General features: G+C 35.7%; 1 protein-coding gene across 11 annotated transcripts in view; it reads right to left on the bottom strand.

The window, feature by feature from the left end:
• The window catches only part of Braf (B-Raf proto-oncogene, serine/threonine kinase), a 176,158-nt gene that overhangs the window by 84,142 nt on the left and 78,237 nt on the right, over positions 1–13,779 (bottom strand). For all 11 annotated transcript variants that reach the window (XM_074061867.1, XM_074061939.1, XM_074061900.1 and 8 more), the window contains one exon: positions 6,732–6,995. In XM_074061867.1, the coding sequence (XP_073917968.1) occupies positions 6,732–6,995 (264 nt within the window). The remainder of the gene's footprint in view (positions 1–6,731; positions 6,996–13,779) is intronic.

Here is a 13,779-nt window from a genome sequence, read left to right as displayed (position 1 = left end):
TTTATTCAAGTCCTATGCCCATTTTTAACTGGGTTTTGTGTTATTGCTCACTTGTAGGAGGTGCTTTATATATTCTAGACATTAACTCCTCATCAGATATGATTTATAAGTGTTTCTCCTGTTTCAGGGATGCCTTTTCACTCTGATGATCAATTCTTTTGATGCACCAAAGTTTAAAATTTTGATGTAGTCCAATTTATTTATTTTCATCTGTGTTGCCTGTGTTTCTGGTGTCACAGCCAAGAAGTCATATCCAATGTCATATAAAGGCTTTCTCCTGTAAGTTAAATGGTTTTAGCTCTTACAAGTACTCATTTTGACTTAATTTTTGTACATGGTTAAAGTAAGGATCCCATTTCATTATTTTCCATGTGGCTATTTAGTTTTCCAACACCATTTGATGAACAGGTTGTCTTTTCCCTATGCCTGTCAAAGATCATTTAACCATGTACGTGAGGATTTATTTATGAGCTCTTTATTCCACTGGTCTGTATATCTGTTATATGTCAAAATCTCATTTTAAAATAGTTGTTGTAGCTTTGTACTAAGTTTTGAACTCAGGAAGTATGAGCCGTCTAACTTTGTTCCTTTTCCAGTCTGTTTTTGGCTATTAAGGGCCCCTTGAAATCCTCTGTAAATTTTAGGATGGTTCTGTATTTCTGCAAAAAAACACTGTGGGATTTGAAAGGGACTGCATTCAATAAAACTGCTAAATTATCTTTCAAAACAATTGTACCATTACACATTTCCAACATTAGTATATGGAAGTTCTAGTTCCTCCATCTTCTCACCTATATTTGGTATGGTCACTCTTTAGTTTTAGCCATTTTAGGAGCTATGTAAGTGTACTTGTACCTTAAATTTCCATTTCCCTACTGACTAATGATGTTGAGCATCTTCTTATGTATTTATTTACCGAACATGTAGTTCTCTAGTGAAGTGTGTACTCAAATCTTTTTCCATTAAAAAAACTGAGTTGCACTCTTATTTTTGAGATCCAAGAATTTTTTCCTATACTCTATATACATGCCCTTGATCATGTATATTCATTGCAAATATTCTCTGAACACTGTGCTTGAACCCAAAGTTTAATTTATCAATATGTTTATTCTGGAGTGTACTTTTGGTGTCACATTGAAGAAAATTTTGCCAAGTCCCATGTCTCCTATGTTTTCTTCTGCAAGTTTTACAGCGTTAGGTTTAGTTTTAACTTTTCATTCCTTCATTCTTTGTTCAATTTCCTTTCTAAAGTAAACTTTTTTGGGGTAATTCCTTCAAGTAACTCTTATGAAATGTAAATTCCTTCTCTGGAAAGGCATTTACTACGTATTCAGAGTTAAATTCATAACTTAGCTGAGTAATTTATAGAACTTGTGTTATTCTATTGTCTTCTCTGCAGCCACTATGAAGAAATTTTTTTTAAAAAATCAAACTGTAATTCTTTAGTACATATTTTTTTCCCTGAGTGTTTTTAAAACTTTCTCCTCTCATTCTGTTACATCTAAAATGGACTCAAATAACTTTTCCAACTCAGGGCTTATGCTTTCCAAATCTTTAATAGACTTGCGTTGTTTATAAATGTTAGTTACCATTTCTTTGAATTTTGCTCCACTCTTTTATTTCTGTTACTTTCTGGAACTCATTTGAAGCATACAGTTAAACTATCCATTCCATATTTCATACCACTTAACTTCTCCTAGTCTCTTTCTTCACTTTCCAGAGTTCACTAATTATTTGGGGGTGGGGCAGCTAAGTTTTATCTACTTTTCACCTTAATGGATTTTTAAAATAAATACTTTTTTTTTTTTTTGTGGTACTGGGGTTTGAACTCAGGGTCTCGCATTTGCTAGGCAGGTGTTCTACCAGTTAAACCATACCCCTAGCCCCATTATTTTAATTTCTATATATAGAAAGTATATATTATAATTTGCTGTAACTAGCTTGACATATTCAAATTTTATTTGAAGTGTTACCTTTTCATTTCTTCAAATCAATATCAATAGTTTATTTTTTCCAAGTTGTAACTGTTTCTTTTTAACTCTGTATTTTTCCTTTATTCTAGGCTTTTTCCATTTTCCCAACTTACTATAAAAAGTTTCAAACAGAAATTTGAAGGAATTGTATATTAATATTCCAAATTAATTCTTGTAGATTCTAAAATTTTTTTTCAGATTTGCTTTCTCTTTCTCTTACATTGTTATCTGTCACACTATGTGAAAATAAGTTCGAAAGTAACTGACTGAGATAGAAGTCAAAAGAGTAGTTAGTTACTCTTGAGGGTGGGGAATGGATTGCAGAAAGCACAGGGGAACTCCCTCAAACACTAAGAATGCTTTACATTTTAGTCTATAAGGCAGTTATGCCTGTTTAAAATCATAAGCTGTACACTTAATATTTATATACTTTGGTGGATATAAGTTACATCATAAAATGCAGGAAAAAGTTGCAGTCACCATAACACTTTACCCCTAAATATTTAACCATGTATTTCCTAATAAGGACATTATTCCATCAAATTTCACTACCATTATCACACATAAACTAACAATTACATAGTATCTAACTGGTGTTTGCCTTTAATTCCAGGCCTAGCGCTCCTTGTAATTTCCTGAGCAACAGCGTGTTAGGTGTTTCTTTTGTTCTCATATTTAGTCTCTGACCCCAGTTCTCGACAAAGAACTCCTAATCCCTTGGATTTTTCTGTGACGGGAATGTCTTTTGTATTAATGTGATAACTTTTGGTGAGTTTATGGATGAGAGCTGGTCACAGGAAGGCAAAGTCATGATTAGAAGTTTGGAACTTTGAGCCCCATCGTCCAAGAAGGGGAGAGAGTCTGGCAGTTGAGCTAATAATTGACCATAACTATACGATAAAGCCTCCATAAAAATTCCTGGGACACGGGGTTCAGAGAGCTTCTAGGATGCTGAACAAATGTGGGAAGTGGCATGCCTTCAGACAACAGGGAAGTTCCATGATCACATTCTTGTCCTATGCGTTTCTCCCATCTGGCTATTCAATCTTTGTAACATCTTTTATAGTAAATTGGTTAAGTGCAATTGTTTCCCTGAGTTCTGTGACTGATTCTAGCAAATTTTCAAATTTAGAAGAGAACTGTGGAAACCCTTGATCTATAACTAATTGGTCAGAAGTACAGGCCACAAGCTGAAACTTGTGACTGATCTCTGAAATAGGCGGTGTTCTTGTAGGACCAAGCCCCTTTACCTGTGGGATCAGTGCTAACTCCAGGTAGAGTCAGAATGAGTTAAGACATCCAGTTAAAGTCTACAGAGAATTGAAGAATTTCTTGGTAGTGGAAAAATACCCCCAGACATTTGGTCATATAGAAAGTACAGTAGAAGAAAGCAGCTTGTTTTTTCTTACTATACAGACACACTATTAAAGGGTACAGGGGTAAACAAAAGTCTGATATACTACAAGTGGAAGCAGAATATTATTTTATTCCTGGGTGCATTAGTCTTTACCTTTTTCTTCAATGGTTTCCTCTGAGGTTCATGAGACATCTGATGTTCAGTTCTACTCATCTTTTTCATCATAGTACTTATGCACAACTCTATATGAAGAAATTTTCATTTTGTTTTGAAATTTTTCAGACCTTCTCACAGAATTGCTACAGACCATTTGCTCCATATACACAGAAGAGGAACTGATACTACCTTCCTCCATCCCAATTCTGACTGAACAACTTCAGGAAGCTTCAGTCACAGATCTATGGAGAAAGGCAATGCAGGGATGCACGAAGGATTCAGCAGCGCATTAATAGAGCTCTCGAAATATCTGATAAGCACCATATTTTTTTTCTTTAATTCAGAGCTTCAATGGTTTTGGGCTGGCTTTGGTTCACTTAGTGATCTCCACAAGACTCACAACTGACAAACATTTTCAGCATATTCAGATTTCAATTTTTGCTGATTCCTGAAGACATGTGATTTTGTCCTACTGCTAGAAGGAGACCTTCAATTAATTACTACTCTGATGACTGTCCAAGAGGCAAATCCTCTCTAACTGCTGACTAAGCTTTATGTTTCATTAGCATTCTGCAGAAGAATGGCTCCATTCATGGATCCAGCTCCAATATTTTGCTTGGTTTTCTAATTTGGCTTATTCATTTATTCAAGTGTACATTTTCCATCTTTCTGGAATTCCTAAATCTAGGAATTCCTAGGTCTCTGACAATATTCTATACTAGTCTGTTAATTTTTTCTTCACTTCATCTTAGCCAAAATTCCAAGAAGTAATCAATGTATTCTTTTTACATATCGTTACTATCATTTCAATGTAATTTTTGGAGAGAGAAAAAAAAGATAAAAGCAAGTGCTTTATCCGCAGTTTTGGACTACAAATCTAAATCCTTTAAAAAAAAAAAACAACTCATTTTAGAACACATGTATTTTCACTGAGACATTATTCCTTACCACAAACAATTTTACTTAGAATGTGAATTTCTCGATTAAGACAACATAAGTAAAGGCATTAGCACAGAACTTGGAACATGGCATAGCAAGCACTCAAATAGTAACTTTTAATACTGATATAGAATTGAAGGAAGAAAGGGAGAAGAAAACTGGCAGTTAAAATAATTAAGACTGCAAACACAGCACAGACAGTGGCGAAGAATGGCTGTGGCCCTATGGCCTGCTGCATGTGCTCTGCCCCTGCTATAGCACCATTGGATATTGCACACAGGATCCATCCTGCTCTCAGTGTGCAAAGTCACACAAAAACATGAGCAGATAACAATAGAAAATGGTACTGGAAAAGTAGAAATCAGAAATTTTGCAAAGGAAGCTTTGAGAGAGGTTTACTGTAGTCTGCCTGAATTTGGAACAAAACTGTGATGAAGAGAAGAGAAAAGCCTGGAACTTACAAACACATTTCTTACTTTCTACTTATCAGTGCAGGCAATAAAAAAAATTAAGATCTACTGAGGATGGGATAGGTGACCATAAACTATTTGTAACATGGGCTGCTTCAAAGACAGAATTTTTATTTGCAGATAATTTCACCTTATAGCTTCCTTTTAAAGAGGCATCTGTGCAAAGATAATAGCTAGATATTCCCCATCTAAACATGGGAATAATAATTTTATTTTCATTCAACATAAGAGAAGAAAGAAAAAGGACAGAAGAACTGAATTTTTCTTGTAAGTTGAGTAGTAATTTTCACAGTGAATGCTGGAGTCTGCTTTATTACAAGCAACTCTTCTCTGTTCGTGGAAGAAAGGGCAAGAAAAATATGTAAGAATGTATTCTTGATAATAAATAACTCCTTTTGAAATCTGTATTTCCTAAATAAGGTCAAAATCTCAAGCCTGTAGCTGGCAACTCTCTTAGTTCTTAGTCTGATCTTTAATGAAGGAATTCTAAATTCTGGAGGCATAATGCCTTTATAATGACATTTTAAGAATTAAAATGAATTTTTGGAAAATGGTACAACAGTTGCACACACTTTTAATTTCTTTTTTGACAGTACTGGGATTTGAACTCAGAGCCTTGTGCCTGAGTTCTACCACTTGAGCCATACCCCTAGCCCTAATTTCTGTTGTCTGAGAGAAAAAAAAAAAGAAAAACTACTTTGACTTCAGTTGATTTGGATTTTTTTTCATTTATTCATATGTGCATACAATGTTTGAGTCATTTCTCCCCTCTACCCCCACCCCCTCCCTCTACCCCCCCTTACCCCTCACTTCCAGGCAGAAACTGTTCTGCCATTATCTCTAATTTTGTTGAAGAGAGAATATAAACAGTAATAAGAAAGACAAAGCATTTTTGCTAGTTGAGATAAGGATAGCTATACAGGGAGATTCCTAGCATTGCTTCCATGTTCAAATGTGTTACAACCCAAGTTGATTCTTCTCGAACTGACCTTGTCTCTAGTTCCTGATCCCCTTCTCCTGTTGGCCTCTGTCACTTTAAAGTTTCTGCATTAGTTCCTTTGCATTGAGGACATCAAATACTATCATGTTTTTTGGGTTTCTTACCTATCCTCGTACCTCCTGTGTGTGCGCTCACCTTATCATGTGATCAAAGTCCAATCACATTGCTGCATTTGCCCTAGATCTAAAGTCTGCCTATGAGGGAGAACATTCGATTGTTGGTCTTCTGAGCCTGGCTATCCTCACATAGAATGATGTTCTCCAGTGGATTTTTTTAAATTGATGTTAAACGCAACCATATACATTAAAAAATTATGGTTATAGGTACATTATTAAGGCTACTGACAATACTTTTGTACTTGAAGATTACAGATCACCACAGTAATTCATATTTCTTTGCTTTAAATATTTCTTATAGGGTATACACTTCCAAGGAATGATACTAATATCAACAATCAAAAAAAGTGACCTAGACAAAAAGAAAAATATCTAGTACACTGAAACTTATTTGATAGCTCAGAATGGAGACTTCTCAAGGGCGAAGACAGACTCTTACCTGACACATATTAGATAACAAAATAAGACTTGAAATTCTGATTAATTCTTAATTGGTACTTAGATTTAAGTGTCCTTGGAGTTTAGTAGATAGGTATAAAGGTCAAATCTGACAATATGGTTTGTTCCAGTTAAGGAATAAAGACTTTGGCACCAAATAATTATGCCTTTTTTATTCTTGTTTGAAATGGATGCTTCTGTTTGCAGGAACTCTTTTTCAACCAGTTTTTTTTTGAGAAAGACATAGAACTAGCAAAATGATGACATTAACAATGGACTCACCACTGTCCTCTGTTTGTTGGGCAGGAAGACTCTAACAATAGGTTTTTGTGGTGACTTGGGGTTGCTCCGTGATACATCTGTAGGATTTTGAAAGACTGAAAGAGATGAAGGCAGCACTGAAAGGCTAGAAGAGGAAGAAGATGTAACGGTGTCCATTGATGCAGAGCTAGAAACAGAAATGTCAGTTCCATTCCCCAGGGACTCCAATAACTGCTGTTCTCTTTGTTGGAGAGCATCTAGTTTGCTGGTGTATTCTTCATAGGCCTATAAAATAAAGTAGACTCATATTGGAGCTGGACTCATCCTGATATTAACAAAAGAAAATATGAAATTTCAATCTTTGACTATAATCTTTTATAATCTAGCTAACAAGGTTTTAAGTTCCAAGCTATAAAGTAAGTGTTGAAAACACTGTAAATAAATACTTTTACTTTTAAGTGGAGAAAATATTTATTATAAGACACTACCACATTATACTAAAAAACGTGACCTACGTATGTCCTGTCTAGATGGTCCACAAATTTTAATTTAAAAGGCACAGTTTCTAATTTTCAGGTCAAATGGTAATTTATATCTCAAACCACATGTTTAGCATGAGATAAAATATGGACAAAATATTATATTACATTAAGAACAGGTATCTTTCTCTCCCTTAAATCTTATTTTCCAGAAAAGTTGTAAGCATATGAGGTTTTATACTACACACACACACAAACAGAAAAATAACTTGAGAAGTGGATGAAGTGTTAAGAGACATTTATCAAAACTCAAGACTAATAAGGTGCATAGTGCCAATTCTTACCAGTAGCACCAAAATTTCCTCGACAGGCCTTAGACGACATGTAACTGCCACCTTCTCTCTGCAATAACTCAGTTAAAATAGTTTTGTTTTTTTTTTTTAAATTCTTTCTTCTCACTACAGGTCCCCAGTTACCTCCTTCCCCATCAAATACTGCTTAGAGAATAAGAATTATATTTGAAATTGTGGCTTACAATCTGCAGTCAGGAAACTCTGGGATACTATCCAGTAGAGTATCTCCTCATGAAATTTCATTAGACTAAGGCTGTGAGGTCTAATGACAATATAAGATACCAAACTATAAAGGAACAGAATGATATTGAAAGTAGAGCTGGAATGAATCAGAATACTAGCCCACTTTATTTGAGGATTTATTAATGCTGTTTGACCAAGCACAATCAAAAAAATTTTCCATGTATACATTCTGCAGCTAAGTTGATGCAGAGAAGCTTTTAGTTAGTCCTGCATTATGGTCAATTGTTTTTAAATCATTGTGTGATCTACTGAGCATTTCACCATCCTTAATTTTGTGAAAATATGCTTTCCAAAATGCAAAATTGTACCCCAAAAGCAGATAAAAATTAACATAATTTATGTGATAAGGTGAAAATGAAAATTTTAGATCTATTGAAAGGCAGTATGTCTTTACTGGAAGTTGGGTGGCATTATGAGAAAAATGAATCAAACATCTGTAGTATTCGAGATAAGAGGCATGAAATAAGATGGTTTTTGATGAGCAGTATTAATGTGTACAGTGGTAACTTTTGTAATGGGAATGTAGCCTACTCCAAGTAGTTTCAAGTTATGGATGCTCAGACCTACTGTATATATGGTAAAATACTGAACTCTATATAGCCTAAGAATTTATGGGTTTTTCCTCAACTCTCATCCCAGATACATGGAAGGCCTTAGGAGGAGGATCACATTCCATGGCTGGCCTGGGCAAAAGTGCAAGACCCTATATGAAAAATAACTAACACAAAGAAGGTCTGGGGGTGCAGCTCATGTAGTAGAGCACCTGTCAAGCAGGTACAAGGCCCTAAGTTCAAACCCCAGTACACCAATAACAAATAAAACAAAATGAAACAAAACAAAAGGAGGATAGTAAAATGACTATTAAGCTAAAGGACCTGAACTACATGAAAATGCCCTCTTCTTTATAAGCTAATTGCCCAATCCTTGTCCTAAATTGTTTCAAAATACACCAGGGCATTATAAACAAATCAATTCAAATCTGAAACAGCTGTGATTCTAGCTAGCTTTCAGTTCCAGTGGCTAGTTAATGAGGGTATCTCTATCAATACGATTCATTTATGGAGCCCTGAAGCATTCAATATATTCAATGTATCTGAGCACACTTACACATGGTATTGTTTATGGCTCAGAATATAAAAATAATTAAGACTGACACAATTCTTCCCCTTGGAAAGTTATACACATGCAGACTGGGAGTCAAGACCTTCTTCCTTGCAAAGATCAAATACTTCTATTTCCTATCATCTGGGCAAGTACATTTATTACACAAATTTAAACTTAGGAAAAGGAATGAATGGAAATAGTTTTCAAAATGTTATTTCCTTATCAAAATTTTAGCCTTAACTTTTGATTATTTCACCTCTCCTCATCCTCACAGCTGCAATCTACCAAAGCACCTGGCTCATTTAATCTCATTACCCTGATGCATTCAGTGTGAACATTAGATTACTCTTTTAAAACTCTTGCCTTAGAATTCTCTAAACCTCACCCCTAAAGAAATTTACTTCCATTCTATCTTCAAGACCCAGGACAGTCATACCATAGTTTTTGCAAAAGAGGTCCAAACGATGCCAAGATCTCACACCCCTCAGACACACACTTATTCCACCATCTTCAATTTATATCTGTCCATCACATTAATCCCTGAGGTTCTCAGATTTGGGACATTCTTGTCTTCCTTCCCATCCTTTGTGGGTCATCATTTCAACAATGACGCCAGTATTTTAGATTCTCTAGCTAATTCTTATTCTTTTTATTAACAAGATAAAAGATTGCTCAAATTCCAATTTTGGGTAAGTTCTACTATTCAATCATTCTATTCTTTTTTTCACCCAGATTACCAAATATTGCTGGAGAAAACAATAAAACTAGGCCAGTCAGTTCTGTTGTAAATTCATGGAACTTAAATTTGCTTGGTCTTTAAAACTACTGCCAGGAAATTTTTATTTATTTTAAACAACATACCACATTATTTATAATACTTATTCTAACCTTTTCTATTTTTTCTGGATCTCAATGTCAGTCCCCCAATGTGTAATTCATTCTGAAAATAACACTGCCATCAAACTTATTCTAAAGATCTAAGTCATCAAATGGAAGCTTCCTCTACTTCTTTCTTTGTCTAAACAAGTTTTCAGATCTTTCTCTGTCTCTCTACTGCTTTCAATGCACTATGAGCACTGTTTAGGGCATCTACTATAGTTGCCTTGGTCCATCTCTTGAATCCTCCAATTTTCCCTCTTCTTCTGTTTCTTTTTTGGGGGGGGTGAGGGGGGAGAGCGGTACTGGAGTTTGAATTCAAGGCCTCATGCTTGCCAGTCAAGTGCTTTACCACTTGAGCTATGTCTCAGCCTTCATTTTCTAACTGTACAGATGTGAGCAAGCCAGTGTCATATAAACACATACTTCAACAAACACCACCACAAAATTCCTTAGGTTCTTTGAAATGTTACAGATAGCAGAAACTTCTTTAGGGTAAGGGAGGGGGTAGGGGCAGGGGGGAGAAATGACCCAAGCCTTGTATGCACATATGAATAATAAAACAATAAAAAAAAAGAAACTTCTTCAGGATGCAATTTTTCAAAACCCCTACTTATCAAAACCTTACTAATTTTTTGAAGTTGAATTTTGAGTTCTCCTTGATAAAAACCAAAGAGGTATCCTTTATCTCCTTTAGAGCATTAGTCATACTCTTCTTCATATGGCTAATTTTTCTCATCTCTGAAATAATTATTAAATTAGATAATACAAGTAAAACAAAGATTACCACAGAGAGTACCATACACCAAAAATGCAATGAAAATTAGTAATGTAGTAGTAATTCTTGATGGGGTTATTATTGTTATTACTTAACTGAGTTCTTGATATGACTCTACTTAATTTTAAGCTAGTTAAGGGCACAGATCATGTCTATTTATTTTTTAATGAAAAATAAAAGAATCTAAGAAGGATTAATATCATTAAGATGACAGCTTTGACTCCCCAACTTGATCTACAGACTAATGTAATTGTTATCAAAATTTCAGCTTGCTTATTAATTTATTTTTGTTAATACTGAGGTTTAAACTTGGGGCCTCACTCTAACAAGTACTACAGCACATGAGCTACACTCCCAGCCCTTTTTACTTTAGTTATTTTTCTGATAGGTTCTTGTGCTTTTGCCTGAGGGTAGATGTGGAGAATGGACTACGTAAGCACAGCTGTATCAAATAAACTGTGGGTTTGAGTTTGGCACAGCCCCAGCCACAGAAGAGAGCAAGCATAGTTATGCCCAAAAAGCTGCAGTCTTGAGTTGGCACAGCCCCAGCCACAGAAGTGGGCAAGATGCAATACAGCTGTTTTTCCTAAGATACTTATGTTCAGAGAGATGAGGTCACAGGTTCCTCCTGTTCCTGATAATTACAATGTCATGCCCCCTCCCCCGAGAACTGCTGCTCCACCTAATTTTGTCACTGTATATAATAAAACTCGCTGGAGGTGGAGCAGGCTGTTGTGTATCTCCATCTGAGCGCCCAGACTACCTGGCCCCAGCTTTGTGCATGTTTGGTCTTCTGTCTGTTGTCCTTTCTGTATCTCCCGTCACCCCCAATTAGGTTTCTAGGACAAGCTTGTGCAGGACGTGAGAGGCAGACAAGGACCCATCTGCCTTTGTCTCTTGTGTAACTGGGATTAGAGGTATGCACCAGCATGCCCAGCTTGTTCATTGAGATAGTGACTTGCTAACTTTTTGCCTAGTCTGGCTTCATACTATGATTCTCTTATACCAACCTCCCAAATAACCTAGGTTTACAGGTGTGAGCCAGTGTGTTTGTTTCCTTGTTTTAACAAAAACTGACAAGCTGATCTTAAAATTCTTACAGCAATGCAAAGGACTGAGAATAACCAAAATGATCTGGAAAAAAAAATGAAGTTGGAGGACTCATACTTATTATTTGAAAACTTAGTAAAAGATACAGCAATACAGTGTGGAACAACAGAAAAGAACTAAGAGACACAAAATAAAACCTTACATGTATGGTCAACTGATTTTCAACAATGGTGCCAAGACAATTTGATGGAGAACAAAATGGTCTTTTCAACAAGTGGTACATGCACATGCAGAACAATGATGTTAAATTTGACGCTGCATTCAAATTTAACTCAAAATGGTAACACACTTACAATATAAGAACTGAAACTACAAACTCCTTCAAGAAAAACCGAGAAGTAAATTAACCTGATCTAAGATTAGGCAATGAATTCTTACATATGACATATCCAAAGGGAAAAATATTATGCATGACTTCCATCAAAATTAAAACTTTTCTGCCTCAAAATATATTATATCAAAATTGAGGAGGAAAAAAAACCCCACAAAATGGGAGAAAATATTTGCAAATCATACTGGATAAAGATGTGCTATCCACTTGGTCCTTCCTATTATTGCTTATACTCTCTCTACAACAAAATTAGAGATAAGGGCAAAATAGTTTCTGCCTGGTAGTGAGGGGATGGGGGGAGAGGGAGGAGGTGTGGGGAAAAGGAGGGGGTGGGGGAAAGGGGGGAGAAATGACCCAAACATTGTATGCATATATGAATAAAAGAAATAAAATAAAACAAAGAAAAAAAAAGATTTGTTATCCAGAATATATAAATAACTTGCAATAATAAAAACAAGTTATATAGGATATAAACATTTCTCAGAAGATACATAAATTGCTAATACTGAAAAGATGCTCAATATCATTTCTCATTACAGAACTTCAAACAAACTGAGATACTAACACATACTCACTAGGATTGTTACAAATTAAAACAAAATGGAGCTGAGTGTGATGGCTCATGCCTGTAATCACAGCTGCTTGGAAGGCAGAAATTGGGAGGATCACAGTTCACTGCCAGCCTGGATAAAAAGTTACCAAGACCCTATCTCAATACAATAAAAAATCTGGACATAGTGGAGCATGTCTGTCATCCCAGTTACACAGGAAGCATAAGTACAAAGATCACAGTCCAGGCTGGCCCTGGCAAAAACTTGAGACTTATTTCAAAAATAACCACAGCAAAAAAACTGGGTGTGTGACTCAAGAGGTAAAGTACCCACCTAGCAAGCATGAGGCCATGAGATCAAACCCCACTACTGCCAAACAAACAAAAGCAAAATGAAAAATAACAAGAGTAGATGAGGAAAGCTTTGCTCCTGCTGTTATGTTCTGCTTTGCTACAGGACTAAATAAGCAGGGCTCCAATAGACCATGAACTGAGGCCACAGATAACATGAGTCAAAATAAACTTATTCCTCTTATAAGTTTATCTTGGCTATCTTGGCACAGTGATGGGAAGCTAACTAACACAGTGATTAAGAGCACAGGCTCTGAATTCAGAATGTCTGCCTTCAAACCTTGGCTTCACCATTTACTAGCTGTGAACACTTGGCCATGTTATTATTAAAATCCTCTGTGCCTGAGTTTCTTCATCTATGAAACAAAAATGAGAAAAGTAAGTATAACTCAAAGGGTGGACTGAAGATTAAAGGGTAAAGTAAGTATAACTCAAAGGGTGGACTGCTTAGGATAGTACCTGGTACAAAGCAAGAATGTAGTAAATATTAGAAATTATTATTATCTTGATCAGAGTGCAGGAATCCCCAGCATAAAGCCATACATTCTGAAGTAAATGGAACTCAAGAGTCACAACTACATAAGAGGATGATTCCAGAAGCACCATCTTGTCAACTCTGGGCTCCAATGTATCAAGTACAGAAATAAGAATCTACTATTGGAAAAGTACCTGCCATTGTACTTTACACAGAGAAGGCACTAAGATTATTTGTTGGGTAGATGGAAACAGAAAAACTGGGGAAAAAGAATTAACGCTGGTGAATAACTTCAGGCCAAACACATTTTTTTCTTCCTTTGGATGATGACTGAAAAAAGGGAACCAAAGAGCAACTGAGAAGACAAATTTGAAATCCCTCAGCATCATATATCTCATAACTCTATAGTTATCATAAAG

This window comes from Castor canadensis, chromosome 2, assembly GCF_047511655.1.
Source record: "Castor canadensis chromosome 2, mCasCan1.hap1v2, whole genome shotgun sequence".
NCBI lineage: Eukaryota > Metazoa > Chordata > Mammalia > Rodentia > Castoridae > Castor > Castor canadensis.
The sequence above is the reverse complement of the archived record's forward strand: the minus strand, read 5'-3'. Positions and strand labels throughout refer to the sequence as shown.